The sequence below is a fragment of the Pleurodeles waltl genome, chromosome 1_2 (assembly GCF_031143425.1).
Source record: "Pleurodeles waltl isolate 20211129_DDA chromosome 1_2, aPleWal1.hap1.20221129, whole genome shotgun sequence".
NCBI classification, from domain to species: Eukaryota; Metazoa; Chordata; class Amphibia; order Caudata; family Salamandridae; genus Pleurodeles; species Pleurodeles waltl.
Genome location: NC_090437.1, coordinates 627514055 through 627533845, shown reverse-complemented (window position 1 = coordinate 627533845; position 19791 = coordinate 627514055). Strand labels below are relative to the sequence as shown.

The 19791-nt window shown below is 45.0% G+C and overlaps 1 protein-coding gene across 20 annotated transcripts in view; it reads left to right on the top strand.

Moving 5' to 3' along the window:
- The window catches only part of BLTP1 (bridge-like lipid transfer protein family member 1), a 1779540-nt gene that overhangs the window by 1448852 nt on the left and 310897 nt on the right, over positions 1-19791 (top strand). For all 20 annotated transcript variants that reach the window (XM_069242474.1, XM_069242454.1, XM_069242518.1 and 17 more), the window contains one exon: positions 16239-16434. In XM_069242474.1, the coding sequence (XP_069098575.1) occupies positions 16239-16434 (196 nt within the window). The remainder of the gene's footprint in view (positions 1-16238; positions 16435-19791) is intronic.

Genomic DNA, 19791 nt, shown 5'->3' with positions numbered 1-19791 from the left:
TGTCCCTGAGGGAGGCTACACCCTCCTTGTGCCCACTCCCTCTGGGCAGGGGGCAACATCCCTGTTCCAATTGGTCCTAATCCTCCAAAGCAAGATGGTGGATTTCTCAAGGAAGGGGTCACTTCAGCTCTGGACACCTTAGGGGTGGTCCTGGCTGAGGGGGTGGTGACTCCTTGTTTTTCTCATTATCCCTCTGGACTTGCCGCCAAAAATGGGGTGCATGTGTTAGGTGAGGGGTCCCTTAGGGTGGCAAAACACATGCTGTAGCCCTTAGGGACCTTCCCTGGTCACAGGGCCCTTGGTACTACTGGTACCTTTTACAAGGGACTCACCTGTGTGCCAGGGGTGTGCCAATTGTGGAAACAATGCACATTTTTAGTGAAAGAACACTGGTGCTGGGGTATGGTTAGCAGGATCCCAGCACACTTTCAGTCAAGTCAACATCAATATCAGGCAAAAAGTGTGGGCGAGGTAACTACAACAATGAGCCATTTTCCTACACAAGGTCCCCCAGCCCACAGGCCAGGATACTCAGCCAAAGCTGGGAGAATTTTCCTAGTCTGTCAGGCAAGGAAGAGTAGAGAAAACAGGCTGCTTTGTTGCAGGTTCTACTCTGCCTTACATCCTCCTGTTCAAGTCATTCCTTCTGGTGAACTGACCTACTTCCACAGTGATAGGACCTAGTCTGAATTGCCTCTTGTCTGTGTTTTTAGTGTCCTCACCCATTCTTTTTATTTTGGGGTTAGAGGTATCCCCCACTTCTAATCTTATCTTAGCCAGGGTCACCCCTAGCCTATCCATGAGGTTACCCATAGCCGGAGTAACACCACCATGACCATGACCAGGGCCTGGGAGCCTAGCTTGCTATTTGTCATGGGGTCAGACCACCATGCCAAAGACAGTGAAGCCATAAAGGCTAACACCCAGCAGAGGCCACTGACAGCTTTCAGTGCCCAGAACCACACCTTCAGCTCTTCACCATCAAGAGAAGGGGCTAAGTTACAGGCTTCTTTGGGTTCAGAGTGCCTGTCTGCTGTGGTAGAGTGGGGGCTGCTACTTCTTGTAGTGACCACCCTTCTTCCACTCTTTCTTCTGTTAGCTAAGGGGCCACTCACTCATGCTTAACAGCTGCCTGACTAGTCCAGACTTCTTGTGGATCGGGCTGGACTTTATCAGTGCCACCTTTGAAGTTCTCAACTACTGGAGCAGAAACTCCTTGGCTTACTGGAACCTTGGCTAAAGATTGTCCACCTTTCCTGTACTGTTTTCTCCTCTTTTTCTTCTGGGGCCTACTTACAGTTACTCCAGGGGCCGCACCTCCAGAATCCTTGGGAGAGAAGTGGCACTGGACCAGTTCCTTTCTTAGGCTCTGACCAATCTCTGGGTGGTCATTTCCAAGGAGACAATCAAGGAATCAAGGGGGAGGTCTGTACTGACTACCACCCTTCTCCAGCTAAAAGTCCCACCCACTTCTAGGGGCACTAAAGCCTCAGGCCTATTAGTGTATTAGTGACCTTGTCTGGGCTAACCTTCACTCTGACAGTCTCACCTGAGATGTACTGGTTTGAGAGCAGCAACCTGTCATGCACAATAGTGTGACTGGCACAAGTGTCTCTCAGGGCAGTGGCTGGGATTCCATTCACCAGTAGGTGGTGGAAGTGTCTATGGAATCTCCAACTCACCTGTTGGGCCCATTTTCCAGTTGAAGGATATGAGGGCATCCTCGTCTGAGGAGTCATCCCCAATGGCTACATTGGTCACCCCTGGGGTTTTACTAGGGGTTTTGGTTTTGGGACAAGAAGTGTCCTTGGTGTCCTCTCTGTCTACAGTTGTGGCACCATGCCTTAGTGGCATCCCAGTTCTTACCCTGGTACCCAGTTTTGTTTTGTAATGTGTCTTGTAATGTGTCTTGGGGCCCACCCACCTGGACAGGGGTTTGGGGGCCAACAGAGGACTCTTTCTCTTTACTTCTAGGAGTGTCACCCACTTTCTCCTGGGGAGGCTTTATAACCCCTTTCTTTTGGTCACCCGCAGTGGAAGGTTTGGTTACCCTAGTTTTGACTCAGCGGTTTGCCTTCTTTCCCAGTTCTTGGGGAGCAATTGGACCTAGGTCTACCAGATACTGATGCAACTTTTCATTGAAGCAGTTACTTAAAATGTGTTCTTTAATAAATTATACAACCCATCATAGTCATGCACTTCATTTCCAGTTACCCAGCCATCCAGTGTTTTGACTGAGAAGTCTACAAAATCAACCCAGGATTGGCTTGAGGTTTTGTGAGCCCCCCTAAACTGAATTCTATCCTCCTCAGTGGTGAATCCACAGCCCTCAATCAGGGTAGCCTTCATGAGGTCATAGGATTCAGCATCTGCACCAGTGAGTGTGAGGAGCCTATCCCTACACATACCAGTAAATAGTTGCCAAAGGAGAGCTCCCCAATGAGACTTTTTAACTCTGCCCTCTCAAAGGCTATGAACCACTTGGTGATGTCATCACCATCCTCATATTTGGGGACAATCGCTTTCGGGATTTTAGGGGTGTGAGAATACTCTCTATCCATAGTTATTTTGTTGCTGCCACCAGTTAGGGCTTCTAAACCCATTTCTTTTCTCTCTCTTTCTATAGCCAGGAGCTTTTTCTCCAAAGCTAATCTTTTGTCTATCCTTGCTAAAAGAATGTCCACTTCATTGAGGCTGCCCTCAGTGTTCACAGAGGAACTGGACTCCCCTGTGGAAGAACCAGAATCTCCGAGTCTGATTTGTGGAGACAGGGGTCTTGGAACCCTGGCCTCCCTAGTTAGGATAGGAGGGGGGGAGTTCTAGCTCCTGATCCCCAACTTCTTCCCCATCTGAGGGGAGGTCTTCTCCAACAGTAGGGTGGTCCCTGGTGTACTCTGCCAAGAGCTCCTGGAGCTTGACCTTGGTAGGGTTGGAACCAGTTTTAATTTTTCTTAGCTTGCAGACGGTCTTTAGCTCTGTCATCCCTGGGATGGAGGTGAGGGGTGAGGTTGAGTTCCATCACCGTATCCTCTGAGATACTCATTATGTCTCTAAAATTTTGAATTACTTTTTAAGAAACTAAAAACTACTTCTAGTACTTAAATCCTAACTTTTACAAAACTTTTAAACTTAAAAAGATGCTTACAGGGACTTATTAAAAATTTGGAAAAATAGTCCAAATTCAAAAATCAATTTTCTAGTGACAATTTTGAAATGTAGCCATGTGATCACACTCTGTATATACTATATCAAAATGAGATATAGGGGGTTATTACAACTTTGGAGGAGGTGTTAATCCGTCCCAAAAGTGACGGTAAAGTGACGGATATACCACCAGCCGTATTACGAGTTCCATAGGATATAATGGACTCGTAATACGGCTGGTGGTATATCCGTCACTTTACCGTCACTTTTGGGACGGATTAACACCTCCTCCAAAGTTGTAATAACCCCCATAGTGTGCACAGAGTCCAAGGGTTCCCCAAGAGGCTTGACAGAGGCAATAATAGATAATACTAATGCTCTATTTGTGGTAGTGTGGTTGAACAGTTAGGCGTATCAGAGGGTAGTGTTAAGCATTTGTTGTACACACACAATCAATAAGTGAAAACACACACTCAATCACTTAACTCCAGGCCAATAGGTTTTTATATAGAAAAATATTATTTTGTTAATTTATATTTAGAACCACAAGATTCATTTAGCAGGGAAGTACATTAAATACTTATTAAATACTTTGCATAGTAATACTTTAGACTTTGAATAGATTCAATATTGTACACAGTTTTCATTAACATGGCAAAAGGCTATTTTAAAAGTGGACACAGTGCAATTTTCAGTACAGTTTCAGAGATAAGTACCACACTTACAGGTTCAATCTCCGGGGTATAGGTAGTCCACCTTTGGGGTTTCAAGATTCCAAACTTCCCAGTATTCAGTGTAGCCATTATGGAACTGTGGAGTTAGTTTTGACAAACTCCCAGACCAAATAATTAATATGGCCACACTGTACTTACAATGTATAAGAATGGACTTAGACACTGGAGTGGCATATTGCCATTGCTGCTATGCCCTCACTTGTGGTACAGTGCACCCTGTCTAAGGGCTTTAAGGCCTGCTGAGGGGTGACTTACCGATGCCACAGGTAGTGTTTTGTGTGCATGGCACCCTGAGGGGGATGCCATGTCGACTTTGCCTTTTTCTCCCCACCAACACACACAATCTATAATAGCAGTGTGAATGTGTTAGGTGATCTGCTGCAGATGGCTCAGTTGATGGGGTAGTCCTTGCTGACTGCCTTTCTGAGTCACAGAAAGAAGACTGCAGGAATCTCCTGGGACAGTTCTCATAACTGTTCTCATTGACACCTAGTCAAGCCACTTGGTGTGAACGCACCATTGACACGGGCCAGTTTGCCAATAAAAAGTAAAATTTACAGGCAACCTGACCATGTCATAGACTGCATCAAATCTGAAGTTCAGAAGATGCTAGACCAGGGAGTAATTGATCTCTCAGATAGCCCCTGGGCTGGCCTAGTGGTGCTGGTCCCAAAATCTCACTCCAAGAATGGGAAGAGAAAAATTAGGTTTTGTGTTGACTATAGAGGGCTCAACACTGTTACAAAAACAGATGCTCATCCTATCCCTAGGGCAGATGAGCTAATAGATACACTGGCATCTGCCAAGTATCTGAGCACATTTTATTTAACTGCTGGCTATTGGCAGATTGAATTATCAAATGATGCTAAACCTGACAGCATTTTAAACCATTGGAGGGCATTATCACTTTACTGTGATGCCCTTTGGTCTGAAAATGCACCTGCCACGTTTCAGAAGCTGGTGAATACAGTCCTCCAAGGATTGAAAGCCTATAGTGCAGCTTATCTGGATTATATAGCTGTCTTTAGCTCCACCTGGGAGAATCACCTGTTCCACCTGTGAAATGTTTTGGAGGCTCTGCAGAAAGCAGGCCTCACTATCAAGGCCTCCAAGTATAGGGCAGGGGAAGTTGTATATCTGGGCCACCTAGAAGGTGGAGGCCAAATTCAACCACTGCAGGGGAAGATTCAAACCATTTTGGATTGGACTCCCCCTGCTACTCATACTCAGGTGGGAGCCTTTTTAGGCCTCACCGTGTTTTACAAGAGGTTCATTAAGAACTATGGCTCCATTGAAGCCCCTCTTAATGACCTCACCTCAAAGAGAATGCCCAATAAAGTTTGATGAACAGCTAGCTGTCAAAAAGCTTTTGAAGATCTCAAACAGGCCATGTGCTCTGCACCTATTTTGAGAAGCCCGGACTACTCCAAGCAGTTCATAGTTCAGACAGATGCTTCTGAGGTAGGGGTTGGAGCAGTTTTGTCACGACTTAACACAGAGGGCCAGGACCAACCAGTAGCTTTTATAAGCAGAAGTTTGACCCCCAGGGAAAACCGTTGGTCAGCCATAGAGAGGGAGGCCTTTGCTGTGGTTTGGGCATTGAAGAAGCTGAGGCCATACTTTTTTGGCACTCAATTCCTTGTTCAAACAGACCATACTATCTAGGGTCCGACGCACGCTCACTACTTGTTGTATACAATAGTCCCTGGTGACTATTTTAAATGTGTTCCATTCTACTAATTTTGAAGAGGCAGTACCACAGTTCACCGCAAAGTAGTGGTGGATCTGTGTCTTCTGTTCTTCCTTGAAGACCGGATCGTCTAATCAGTCACATTGGAGTCGGCAGGTGGCTTGGGGAGCGTCCAGCAGAGGTCTATGTATTAGGCATCCTGATCTGAAATCACGTGGCCTAAATAGTCATAAAGGTGTATGAACGAAGTCAGAGATGTGGAGCACATGAAGTGCTCAAGCCGCACTTTGAGTCGGAGTAGAATTAGTAGAGTTTGTATGTAGGGTTCTGTAGTCACCAAGTGTCACGGAGGGACCACTTTTTTGCCCAAGGGTGAAGATCTGTTGCTTGCATCTGAGGAAAGGAGCCAGGGAGAGGAGGGTGGGACCTTTCCAGGTGAAGTTCTAAAACAGCGTTGTAAGCGCCCCCGAGGGTCCGGGGAACGCTGTTTTATGGGCTAGGGCAAAGGAGAGGGTGTCCCAGAATTCTGCCTGACCTAAATTAGGGGCATAGGCATTACCAATGAGAAGATGACGGCTGTCAAGGCGGCCCTCTAGGATAACATAGCAACCCTCTGTGTCGATGGTGTCGTTAAGGACCTGATTGGAGTCCCCTGTTCTAACCCAGATAAAAGTGCTGCGGGCATATGCTGAGTATGCAGTTACATATATGAGATCCTTCCAAAATTTGTGTAGGCATTTTATTTCTTCTTTTGCAATGTGTGTCTCTTGCAGGAGAATTTGTTGCGCATTCTGGCATTAAAGTTAGGAGTACACCATGTATCTCTTGCGGGCTCTGTGCATGCTGCTTACGTCCAATGTAAGTTGGCAGAGAGTGTTGTGTGTCAAAGGCATGTCGTAAGCAGTGTAAGGGGGTGTGCTGGGGAGGAGAGGTCCCTCACTTTGTTCGCTACAGCCATGTTCCAACCCGTGGTATATGGGTGGGAGTGGTGGTGTGAATCTGCCATTGTGTGAATTGGGCATTGGATTAGGAGTGTGGACGGGAACACTTGAAACCAGAGAAATAAAACAGGTAGGGCCTGCTATGGGTTGCCCAAACATTATCATGAATATGAACTCAATGAATATTGGGTGGGGATGACTACCTGTTGAGGTGGTATGCCTCGTTGCGAGTGTCCAGGTGCAAGTGTTGTGGAAGTCCATGGAACTTGTGTGATCACTGGGAGGGGGAGCGGAGGAAGAGAGGGGGAGGCAAAGGAGGGAAAAGGGGAATTACAGGGAGTGCAGAATTATTAGGCAAATGAGTATTTTGACCACATCATCCTCTTTAGGCATGTTGTCTTACTCCAAGCTGTATAGGCTCGAAAGCCTACTACCAATTAAGCATATTAGGTGATGTGCATCTCTGTAATGAGAAGGGGTGTGGTCTAATGACATCAACACCCTATATCAGGTGTGCATAATTATTAGGCAACTTCCTTTCCTTTGGCAAAATGGGTCAAAAGAAGGACTTGACAGGCTCAGAAAAGTCAAAAATAGTGAGATATCTTGCAGAGGGATGCAGCACTCTTAAAATTGCAAAGCTTCTGAAGCGTGATCATCGAACAATCAAGCGTTTCATTCAAAATAGTCAACAGGGTCGTAAGAAGCGTGTGGAAAAACCAAGGCGCAAAATAACTGCCCATGAACTGAGAAAAGTCAAGCGTGCAGCTGCCACGATACCACTTGCCACCAGTTTGGCCATATTTCAGAGCTGCAACATCACTGGAGTGCCCAAAAGCACAAGGTGTGCAATACTCAGAGACATGGCCAAGGTAAGAAAGGCTGAAAGACGACCACCACTGAACAAGACACACAAGCTGAAACGTCAAGACTGGGCCAAGAAATATCTCAAGACTGATTTTTCTAAGGTTTTATGGACTGATGAAATGAGAGTGAGTCTTGATGGGCCAGATGGATGGGCCCGTGGCTGGATTGGTAAAGGGCAGAGAGCTCCAGTCCGACTCAGACGCCAGCAAGGTGGAGGTGGAGTACTGGTTTGGGCTGGTATCATCAAAGATGAGCTTGTGGGGCCTTTTCGGGTTGAGGATGGAGTCAAGCTCAACTCCCAGTCCTACTGCCAGTTCCTGGAAGACACCTTCTTCAAGCAGTGGTACAGGAAGAAGTCTGCATCCTTCAAGAAAAACATGATTTTCATGCAGGACAATGCTCCATCACACGCGTCCAAGTACTCCACAGCGTGGCTGGCAAGAAAGGGTATAAAAGAAGGAAATCTAATGACATGGCCTCCTTGTTCACCTGATCTGAACCCCATTGAGAACCTGTGGTCCATCATCAAATGTGAGATTTACAAGGAGGGAAAACAGTACACCTCTCTGAACAGTGTCTGGGAGGCTGTGGTTGCTGCTGCACGCAATGTTGATGGTGAACAGATCAAAACACTGACAGCATCCATGGATGGCAGGCTTTTGAGTGTCCTTGCAAAGAAAGGTGGCTATATTGGTCACTGATTTGTTTTTGTTTTGTTTTTGAATGTCAGAAATGTATATTTGTGAATGTTGAGATGTTATATTGGTTTCACTGGTAATAATAAATAATTGAAATGGGTATATATATATTTATTGTTAAGTTGCCTAATAATTATGCACAGTAATAGTCACCTGCACACACAGATATCCCCCTAACATAGCTAAAACTAAAAACAAACCAAAAACTACTTCCAAAAATATTCAGCTTTGATATTAATGAGTTTTTTGGGTTCATTGAGAACATGGTTGTTGTTCAATAATAAAATTAATCCTCAAAAATACAACTTGCCTAATAATTCTGCACTCCCTGTAGTGATTGGGGTGGCTGATCGGTCAGATGAAGAAAAATGCCCCCTTTGTTATTGCACTGCTGCAGGATAACGACAGCAAGGTGAAACAGCAGGAGATTTCAATAAACAGCCATCAATAATGGATTGTCTCCATATAAGAATGTCTGCAGATTGCGGTGCCATTTGTGAATGAGTTGGAAAACTGTGTCAGGAGTCGTCTGAGAGGAGGGTATCTTTGTCTGTAGTGAAGAGATGGGGGCCCTATTCATTGTCAGTGGTGACGGAAGTAGGGGCAATGCCTGCTACTGCCTCGAGGGTCCAGTGCCTGTTTTCGATGATCTGCTTGAGGTTTGGGGGTGTTTTTTTGGAGGGTTGCTGGGTTTCCCGAGCACAGGGTCAATTGCGCCACTTCCCTTTAGGCTTAGACAGAGACCGTGGAGGTTTGTCTGGATCTCTCTGTAGGGTGCCATAGTGTTGGTCTGGCCAGTCTCAGGCCTCTTTTGGGTCTGTGAAGAAAAGTGTGGTGTTATCCACCAAGATCTTCAGGCGAGCTGGGAAAAGGAGTCAGTATTGGACTCCATGTTGGTGCAAACGTCACTTAATCCCTAAAAAGGATGATCTTTGTTGTTGGACACCTTTGGTGTAGCTCTGAAAATTATAATTATTTTTTTTCTACTCAGAGCGGCCCTTCTCATCATGCCATCCTAAGGATGGCATTGCGGTCTTTGAAATGTAGGGGTTTTGCCACCATGGGCCTGGGAGGGGACCTAGGAGGTTGGCGACGAGCTGGTACTTGATGAGCTCTCTCTATTGTAAAGAAGGGAATGAGGTCTGATGTTGGGGTGAAGGTTTTAAACCATGTCTCTAGGTACTGAATCGTGCCTCGGCCTTCGATCCCCTCAGGTAGGCCCAATATACAAACGTTGCTTCTGTGGGATCTGCCTTCACTGTCATCAGCTCTGTCCTCCAGGTGGCAGATCCGATCATGTAATGCTTGGACGGTCCATTGGTTGGCGGTGACTTTGGGGTACAGGGTGGCCAGTTATTTCTCTCTATGTGTTACCTTATCCTTGTGTTTACGATGGTCGTCGCGGAGGAGTCTGAGGTCGGTAGCTAGGGCGCTCAAGCGTGTTTCTATCGATACTCGCTAGTGTTCTATGGCGGCTAGTACAAGATCCAATTTGTACGTTGTAGGTGTTGGTGGGTCCTCTGGGAAGGTATCAGGCACAACATGAGTGCTACATGCTGGTGTCTGGGCCTGGACCGATGTAGCCGCAGTAGTGAGCAAAGCCTGCCCATGCCATGAGAGGTGAGGGATGTCTGTCTCAGAGGCATGAAGACCAGTGGGATATTGTTTGAATGTGTCTGATTGTGTCAGGTTCCAGGTGAGTGCCTTAGGTGCCTGGTGTGGTTTCGCTGGGCAGCCTGGTGGTTAACACCAGTGAGGTGGTGATTGTGACGTGGGTATGGTCCAGATGTCTCCTCCTAGATGAGCTTTGCCGTGCATGGGGTAAGAAGGGGGGGCCCCTTGTGCAGTAGTTTGCATTGAGGTGAAGTCTATGTGCAGGGGAGGCGCACCGCCAGTATTACAGTCTACATGTTGCACAGGCTGCAGAAGGTCCTGGGAGGGGGGGCTGCCCAAGCACTCAAAAAGAGCTGCAGTTGTAGTAGGACCCTTTTGGAAGCCCCAGCCTTGGTCAGGAATTGCTAACGTGGAGGGGGGGGGGGGCGTGCTTCGTTCAGGGGTGTTGCCCCACTGTATGGCATATAGGAGGGGGGCCATTGGAGACACTGAAGAGCACTGGGCACATAAGATCTGGGTAGATTTGGTGCACTGATTTAAGGTACACAGAGGTTGTTGGTGGAAGGTCCGTAGAGTAGAACTTGGGCTCGCGTTAGGGCTTCAAGCCCAGGGGATCTTGACATGCCCCAGTAGTTGCTCTGCAGAGGCACTGGTTTGCTTCTGTGCATACCCCGCGCCTCTCTTATTGTCACCGATACAGAGTAGGGGAAAGGAGATGAGCCCGTCTCCAGTTTTTTGAGGGAGGGACAGTGGAGCATTGAATCTCCAGGGCTGTGTAATGTCTGTCTTTGTTGGCAAGGAGTCTCTACTTCGCATGTGCTTTGACACGAGCGCCGAGAATGAGGAATAGAGAAAGGCTTCATTTCCTATGGTTAAAGTTGGTGAATGAGAGAACTAGGCGTGTTGACAGAGAGCAGGGGGGAGGGCAGGTTCTGAGTATCATTGGTGTGGCAGGTCTCAAGTTATGTGGCAGTTGCCATGTTTGTTTTGGGTTGTGGCCCCTCTCTCACCTCTGGTACTCTGAACTGAGGCGCTGATGCAAGTATATTTTGTCCTGGAATAGTGGACGGAGGCCAGGGACAGGGGAAGGCTTGTTTTAGAACGTGTGCTCAGGATCTCACCGCTGCAGCTCACTTGGCATTCTTAGGGCCTCCACATAGGCCAAGGTGTCACGCGCTGTCGCACCTCAGGAGCTCTGGTGCATGTATTGAGGTGGCACAGGTAGCTCACCAGGGTTGGAGAGGGGTCCTACCTCCACACCTCAGTCTTGGTGGGTGGGAGTGCTCGAAGGCCACGGGATCATTCAATCAGTCTAGGCCCTCGCGGCCTAATCGCAGGAGTATCCGGCATCCTTGGCGGCTTGCGCAACTCCCCCAGTGATCACAGCGGGGCAGGGCAGCTGTGAGGGCTGGTACAAACAGCAGTGGTCCCCAGAAATCAAGCGTACCCCTCGATGGCCACAGGATGAGGTCCCCGGGCAGGATTAGTGATAATTTGCAGATGGGCAGACCAAGCTTCAGAGACTTGCGTCTGTCTTTTTGGCTCGGTGCCATTCCCCCACCCCACCACCAGCCAACCCCCCAAAATATGTGTATCGATGTCCTTGTTTTAAAGAAAAAGAATCCAATCATCTACATATGTTATTTAACTTCGCAGTGTTTCCATACTTTGAACTTTAAATGTTACGTAACCACAGCTATATTTGGTGTTAACACTCTGGGTAATGTTAAATTTTCTGAAGTTCGCATTTGTGAGTTGCAGTCTGAATGAGGAGCAGTTAAAGATATCTCACAGTTGGGAAGGTAAAAAAACAAACCTCTCCTTCCTTCAAATGTTGATTGCATGAAATCAGTAACATGGCACATAGAGTTGCACTGCATCATCAAAACATTTGTAAAGCCAAGCCAAGATGCTGGAGTTGATGGTAGATTTATTTAAGCAATGATTTTCACATACATAAGGCATAAATGGAGCAGTGGAGTTTTTTATTTTATTTCCTTCTTTTTTCTTTTCGAACAGTAGGATGTGTGGCATTGTCAGGAATGGTAGGTTCCTTTGGAACATCTCATTAAAAGTGCTAAGTCACGGTAATGAAGCCTAATGATTGAAGCCAAAACTTGAGGGTCTGGTGCAGATTAGCAGTCAACACATTTGATTTATTTGCTATGATGAAGACTTAACAAATGAGGAAAGCAAGGAATTGTGTACTCTACTTCTGAAAATTAATAGAACATGCTGTTTTGTTACTTTCAACAGCAAGACTTAAAACTGGTTCGCCAGTTCTGGCCATTAAGCCATATACCTAATTACAATTTCTAAAGATACAGGTAATTAGTAATAGATGAAAAGGCATACTTGATGAGATGCAAATATTTGCAGAAGCTTTAAAGCAAGATGGATGAGTCTTTGGTTTCAAATTAAATGTTCAGAAAAAAACAGTTAGGAGAAAAAGTGCTTTGATGAGCTATTGTGAAATTTTAGGTACCATACTGTTAGCTCCAACAATATTTATAATGGAAAATCAGTGCAACTAGTTTCAACAAGATTATAGGAAAAATGAAAATAAACAATCATTGGCAAAGCAAATAGGTCTGGCATTGTATATTAGTGTCTTATTTTGACCTGGTCTTTGTAAAACTCTATTGTGGGAGCTGCCAGGTCCTCAGCATTATAACAAACATTGGCAAAAAGCAATAGTATATTTTGGCCTAAAAAAAGCATACATTGCCACAGTAGTCTCTGGCACTGAACAGAACTGCATTGTGTGCCAATATGGTCTCTGTGAAAGAGTAGAATGCTATCATCGTGCAGTCAGTCTATAGATAGAATATAAAGATAGAAAGAGAGGGAAAGACTTAGAATTTTAATAAAAACAAATGATCTTGGTTAACTCAAGACCTAATTAAGGACCCAGTGCTTAGTCACAACAATGCAGCCATGGTATGTGCCTTTCAATTAGTGCAGATTTACAGCTTTCATGAATTCCCAATAATTTACAGAAGTAGTCCAGGAAATATTTGTGAAGTGTATTTTAGCATGAGCAAATATGCATAAGTAGATTTGCTCATGCAAATAATTTTGAGCATTTACCAATTTCACTTTCCTTCCAACCACCTTTTTCCAAACTGCGGAAGACGTTTTACTTCCGCTCTTGTCAGGAGTAAATTTCCAACCTTTCTCAGTACGGAAAAAGATTAGAGAAGAGCTGGTAAAACCCTTCAAATATGTGAGTTAGTAGGTTTGCACAGACTCTGGAGTGCATTCCAACCCTGTAAATACTGCTAAGAGCTAACTCCAGCCCTAATATGTAGATATGTGAAAAGGTGGCAAAATGAGGCACTTGTTCAAATTCAAACCCTACGGTAGTATTAGCTCTAACATAATCAGAGAGGCTATTATCAGAGCTCTTATATAATGAGATTGCTGCCATAATTTATTACTGCACTACATGGCACCAAAGGGACAAGTGGAATTTTTACAGGACAGGTAGATTTATTAAACAACCTGTCCCATTGGCAAGTAGATCATTTATTAAATTCCATACCCTTGTTTAGGAAGTCATGGGCCTTATTTTTTTTTTGCAGCTTTATATACAGCTTTACATGAGCATCAGTTACATTGCACAAGGGCACATTATTTTTTTTATTTTTTTAGGCCCCGCCACACCAATGATACTCAGAACCTGCCTCCCCCCCTGCTCTCTGTCAACATGCCTAGCTCTCTCATTCACCAAATTAGATCATTCTAATGCTCTATTTTGTGGTAGTGTGGTCGAGTAGTAGGCTTATCAGAGGGTAGTGTTAAGCATTTGTTGTACACACACACAGGCAATAAATGAGGAACACACACTCAAAGACTTAACTCCAGGCCAATAGTTTTTATATAGAAAAATATATTTTCTTAGTTTATTCTTAGAACCACAAGGTTAAGATTTGAAGAAAATACATAAATGCAAGGTACTCCACACGGGTAAGTTAGGAACTTTGAATTATAACATATACAGTTTTTGTTAAAATGGCAAAAAGCTATTTTAAAAGTGGACGCTGTGCAAAAATTAACAGCTCCTGGGGGAGGTAAGTAATGGTTAGATTGTGAGGTAAGTAAGACAGTTACAAGTCTCAGTTCCTGGGCATAGGCAGCCCACAGTTGGGGGTTCAGGGCAACCTCAAAGTTACCACACCAGCAGCTCAGGGCCGGTCATGTGTTTTGGGCACCTCTTTGACCTCTACACCTAAGTGCCTATGAAGAACAGGGGTGCTCTGGTTCCAGTCTGCCAGCAGGTAAGTACCCACGTCTTCGGGGGGGGCAGGCCAGGTGTAGAGCCCTGGGGGGGACACAAGTAGGCACACAAAACACACCCTCAGCGGCACAGGGGCAGCCGGGTGAAGTGTACCAAGCAGGCCTCGGGTTTTGTATTGGTTTCAATGGAGGGACCCGGGGGTCACTCTAGCGGTGCAGGCAGGCACGGTGGGGGGGGCTTCTCGGGACAGCCACCACCTGGGCTAGGTAGAGGGTCGCCTGGGGGTCACTCCTGCACTGAGGTTTGGTTCCTTCAGGTCCTGGGGGCTGCAGGTGTAGTACTTGTCCCAGGCGTCGGGTCCCTTGTTACAGGCAGTCGCAGTCAGGGGGAGCCTCTGGATTCTCTCTGCAGGCGTCGCTGTGGGAGTTCAGGGGGGGTCGTCTTGGGCTACTCACGGGGTCGCAGTCACCAAGGAGTCCTCCCTGTGGTGTTGGTTCTCTGGATCTCGAGCCGGGGGTGTCGGGTGCAGAGTATGAAGTCTCACGCTTTCGGCGGGACGAGTGAGGTCTTTGAAGTTGTAGAAAAGTTGCAAGTTTGTTGCTGGTTGTTGAGCAGAGCCGCTGTTCACAGGAGTTTCTTGGTCCTGGGGGTCAGGGCAGTCCTCTGAGGCTTCAGAGGTCGCTGGTCCCGGTTGGATGCGCCGCTGGTTGCAGGTTTTCGACTCAGGAGACAGGCCAGTAGGGCTGGGACCAAAGCAGTTGTCGTCCTCCGTCGTCTCTGCAGGCTTGTAGGTCAGCAATCCTTCTTTGTAGTTCAGGTTGCAGGAATCTGATTTCCTGGGTTCTGTGGTGCCCCTAAATACTAAATTTAGGGGTGTGTTTAGGTCTGGGAGGGCAGTAGCCATTGGCTATTGTCCTGGAGAGTGGCTACACCCTCTTTTGCCTCCTCCCGGTGGGGAGGGGGGCACATCCCTAATCCTATTGGGGGAATCCTCCAAAACCAAGATGGAGGATTTCTAAAGACAGGGGTCACCTCAGCTCAGGGCACCTTAGGGGCTGTCCTGACTGGTGGGTGACTCCTCCTTGTTTTTCTCGTTATCTCCTCTGGACTTGCCGCCAAAAGTAGGGGCTGTGTCCATGGGGCGGGCATCTCCACTAGCTGGAGTGCCCTGGGGCATTGTAACAGGAAGCCTGAGCCTTTGAGGCTCACTGCTAGGTGTTACAGTTCCTGCAGGGGGAGGTGAAAAGCACCTCCACCCAGTGCAGGCTTTGTTTCTGGCCTCAGAGAGCACGAAGGCTCTCACCCCAGGGGGGCAGAAACTCGTCTCTGTGGCAGGCTGGCACATACCTGTCAGTCCTGTACTGAAAGATTGGGTAAAATACAGGGGGCATATTCTAAGATGCCCTCTGTGTGCATTTTGTAATAAATCCAACACTGGCATCAGTGTGGGTTTATTATTCTGAGAAGTTTGATACCAAACTTCCCAGTATTCAGTGTAGCCATTATGGAGCTGTGGAGTTTGTTTTGACAAACTCCCAGACCATATACTTAATATGGCCACACTGAACTTACAATGTCTAAGAATAGACTTAGACACTGTAGGGGCATATTGCTCATGCAGCTATTCCCTCACCTGTGGTATAGTGCACCCTGCCTTAGGGCTGTAAGGCCTGCTAGAGGGGTGACCTACCCATGCCACAGGCAGCATTTTGTGTGCATGGCATCCTGAGGTGGATGCCATATCGACTTTGACCTTTTCTCCCCACCAACACACACAATCTGCAATGGCAGTGTGCATGTGTTAGGTGAGGGGTCCCTAGGGTGGCACAACATATGCTGCAGCCCTTAGGGACCTTCCTTGGTCACAGGGCTCTTGATACCACTGATACCATTTACAAGGGACTTATCTGTGTGCCAAAGGTGTGCCAATTGTGGAAACAATGGTACATTTTTAGTGAAAGAACACTGGTGCTGGGGCCTGGTTAGCAGGGTCCCAGCACACTTCTCAGTCAAGTCAGCATCAATATCAGGCAAAAAGTAGGGGGTAACTGCAACAGGGAGCCATTTTCCTACACTGTGCAAAATGGAATACATGACAGACAGACATCAGTCAAGAGTATGGGCTCCTTGTTAATTGAATGCATAGCTTCTCGTGAGTTTCCATCATGACCCTTTTTGATGATGGCCATTAAGAAAAACAAAGAATATCTCAGCATTCATTATGCCTTATAAAAACAGTCTTCTTATAATTCCATTACATTCAGAAATGTATACATTTGCTATAGTTATGTCCACTGTCTTATTTTGTAGCCCTCCCAGATCAAATTCAGCTGTTTGCCTGTATCAAGAGTAGAATGTATGCTGAAACTGCCATCTCTGGATCTGGTCTTCTCGTCTAATCGAACAGAACTGGAAACGTTAGGCACTCATCCATCAGATGCAACATCAGTGAGCAGTATTAATTTGCAAAATGGATTAAAAATGGCACTTAAACCTGGGATGCAAGGTAAGGACACGAAATTGCTCAGCCTTATGTGCTCCTGCTGTACCTTAGATACTTTGCCACGTATGTGTTAATATGTTTCATTTTACATGTATTCCTATTTTGCTGTACAGTGCTGCACTTTCTTTAAATAATGTTTTACTAGTGTTTTCTGTAATTAGGGACTAGCTGCATATCACAAGATATAGTTGTAGCATTTTACAGAGGATTTCTGTAATGTATCAGAGAATGTGGTTTCAAACAACTTTGAGGTAACTAATGGAGTTTGAAATAGTGGCCTTACCAGTGATTTCAGTGTCCAATCAAACTGACACCAGTGTGTGGATAGTTTTATTTGTAGAGAAGATTACATCCTTGCACATTTTGTGTTTTGTGTAGGGAAAGCTCTTCAGCTGCATGTTGTCAAATTTGGAATGTGCTTACATTACATAGCCTCTGCTCTCCGGTCAGTAGGGAGGCAAGATCATATGTTGATATCAGCTATAAATAGGTCACAAATTCTAAGTCTATCTAAAATTAGATGTTCATTGTAAAAATAACACCAGCATTAGGTGGAGTCCACTCTATAACTATCTAATAGATAACTATTTTCCCACAGTTGGATACAGGAGAAAATAGCATATTATTTTTTTGTTAAAATATCTGTTTTCGTTATATTGAGTAGTGTTGTGATTTACAGTGTAGTCATTTGCAACTCTTTAGTTTGTATTGTATTGCTTACCAATCAATTTCCCAGTGAAGATCAACAAAAACAGGCAAATGTAAAATGAAAGGTAAGAAAAACAAACGTGAGAGTATGTCTAATGTAAGAAATACAAACCAGTGCTCAGTTCCGATTCTGGGTGGTAAGTAAGGCAGTTCCTGCCAGTCAGCGAAGAATCCTTAGACATGGTCAGTATGGTTAAGTTAGATCAGGTGTCTCTAACCAGTATATTGTGAGCTACCAGTAGCTCCTAGACATCTTCGGAGTAGCTTGTGGCACTGCGTTCATTTTTAAATAAGCACAGGGTCACATTTTTCTTTTAAAGTTAAGAGAAGGCTGTGTTTATTTTGCAGTATTATAACAGGGTGCAGACAGCTGGGCCTGATAATGAGCAGTGCTCAGTCATATTTACCACTTACCACATAGGTTGCAGCTGGGGCACAGAGGTGAAAAAACTGATGCACTGATGTATTTAACTCCTAAATAAAAGTCCTTGTCAACTCAATATTGGAGTGTGAGAACAAAATAAAGTTTCTGAATGCTGTTAAATGGGAGAAAATTAAATTGGAAAGTTACCTTAGAGATTATGTTAACTCTTCATTTTAATTTTCTGGCATTTCAAAGTGTCAGATTAACCGACAGCAGCCCCCTTGCTCCCAGTGGTCAGTAGACACTGTCATATGTGTAACTGAAAAATACAGTATTTTTTTTTTAAATGTGAGAAACTTACGGTGCAGAAATGTTTTCCATATTTTTAACCTTTTTGCAGAATATTTCCTGCACTTTAAATCTCTTCCTTTTGAAAACAATGGTTGCATGTTTTTGTTATACATGTAATGGTATCACATATGGTAAAAGGTATGTCCTGTGCCACGAGTACATACAACACAGGCTGTCAGGCACCCATACATATATATCCCATTCATAAGCACACGTTTATGCATTCGAAAAAAGACCATGCTTTTACTGACACACATGGCAGCCCAGTCAAAGTATGTTCAAACCATAGTATTTGACTCTATGGACATTAGTTTTAACGTCAAAGTAGCTGGCCATGGGAGTGTCTGGTAACAAAGCATGAGTTGCTTAGCCTTCAGTAGGTCACTATGGTTTTCACTGATCAGAAGTAACTCTCACTACGGAAAAGGTTGGAGACCCTTGAGTTACGTAAAATGATAATTGAACGTTATAAAAAAAAATTTAACCAAGAAGTTAAGAATTTCACCTGGGAAAGGTCATACATTCCAGTAAAATATTTGGATATTGGCAGAATCCTGTTTAATGTAATAGATATGTTTTTGTAATGCCCAGTAAATAGTATAAGCTGTCACACCAGAGAACACAATATTTAGATATTGCATCATTGAGTGTCCCCTTTAAACTTCATTCTGGAGTATGTATATATGCCACTTTTCTCCAAGTTTAGAAAGTATTAGTTAAACACTCAACCGTGTTTCACTGGACACGCTCCCAGTGTTACCTTATTATTATAAACAAATAACTATTTGCCTCACTCAGAATGTAGCCTACCCATTGAGTGATTCTGGATTCCTCCCTCACTTGTGGTCACCCACCACTTAAAGAAGCACAGATATCACATTGTGTAGGAACTAATCTCCCTCTGGTGTCAAAATAGATAATCCTTTCCTTCTAGATAATCCTCAACTTTACCAATTGCAGCAACCAAGCCAACATACCACTTAGGTGCCACTTTTCAATAATTTCATAGCTTTCCCTCTTTCACTGTTGCATTATCCCTTTGTCACTTGTATATAAAAGCCCCCATTGCCAAGGGTACTTTTGTTGTTTCACATGTCTGTGACCCTTTATATTAGGGCAGGACCCATCTCTCGGTTTTATCCTTGCGTTCAGTTTCAGCTGTTTGTGGCTTACCCTTATCCTGCTACACATGTTACTAGAATGGAAAGCTGAACTATGATCTGTATTTAATTTCAACCATTCAGGGGTCCACTTTAGACAAAATAGCTGGCATCCTCATGCCTTCTGTGTCAGGAATACCCTAAACCTCCAATTTCATTTGTTCAAATGACATTTTCCCACATTTTGTCCTTTTGCAGTGTCTTAGTTATCAACAAACACTTTTATCAATTTATCTTCCCTGTTTCTCTGCCGTTCCTCTTAATAAAGTAAAAGAGAGCACCCTTTGCCTAACTTTATGAGACGGCCCTTGGCAGCTTGCATCTATGGAAATCAACTGTGACTGGGCCTAATTGACATTGCTCAGTCTGGCACTGTTTACTGCCTCCTGAATGTTAACTTTGTTTATTGCCCGCCCCCTGTATTAGCTGTCACTCTGATGACTCGGTCACTATCCTGTGTATTTCAGGACTCTGATTATACTTCAATATGCTAGCTGTCCCCTGTTGTTTCATTTCTATGGGAAGGGTGTTTGAATATAACTAGCCCTGCACCCCCTAGCCCCCACCTCCCTGCCCGATGTATTGCACAATGACATTGGTTCTCTCTGATTCGTATTACTTGTGTGTTCTTTTTTCTTTTGCATTCCTTAAGCTGTTATTAATGATGGGGTATTCATTGATGCTAAGGGTACTCATTGTGAGTGGAGGAAGGTGGGGAGAGGAGTTATGGTTGCTTACTTCGTTTTTCAAGGTTTCTGTCAACTAGCTGCTGACTAA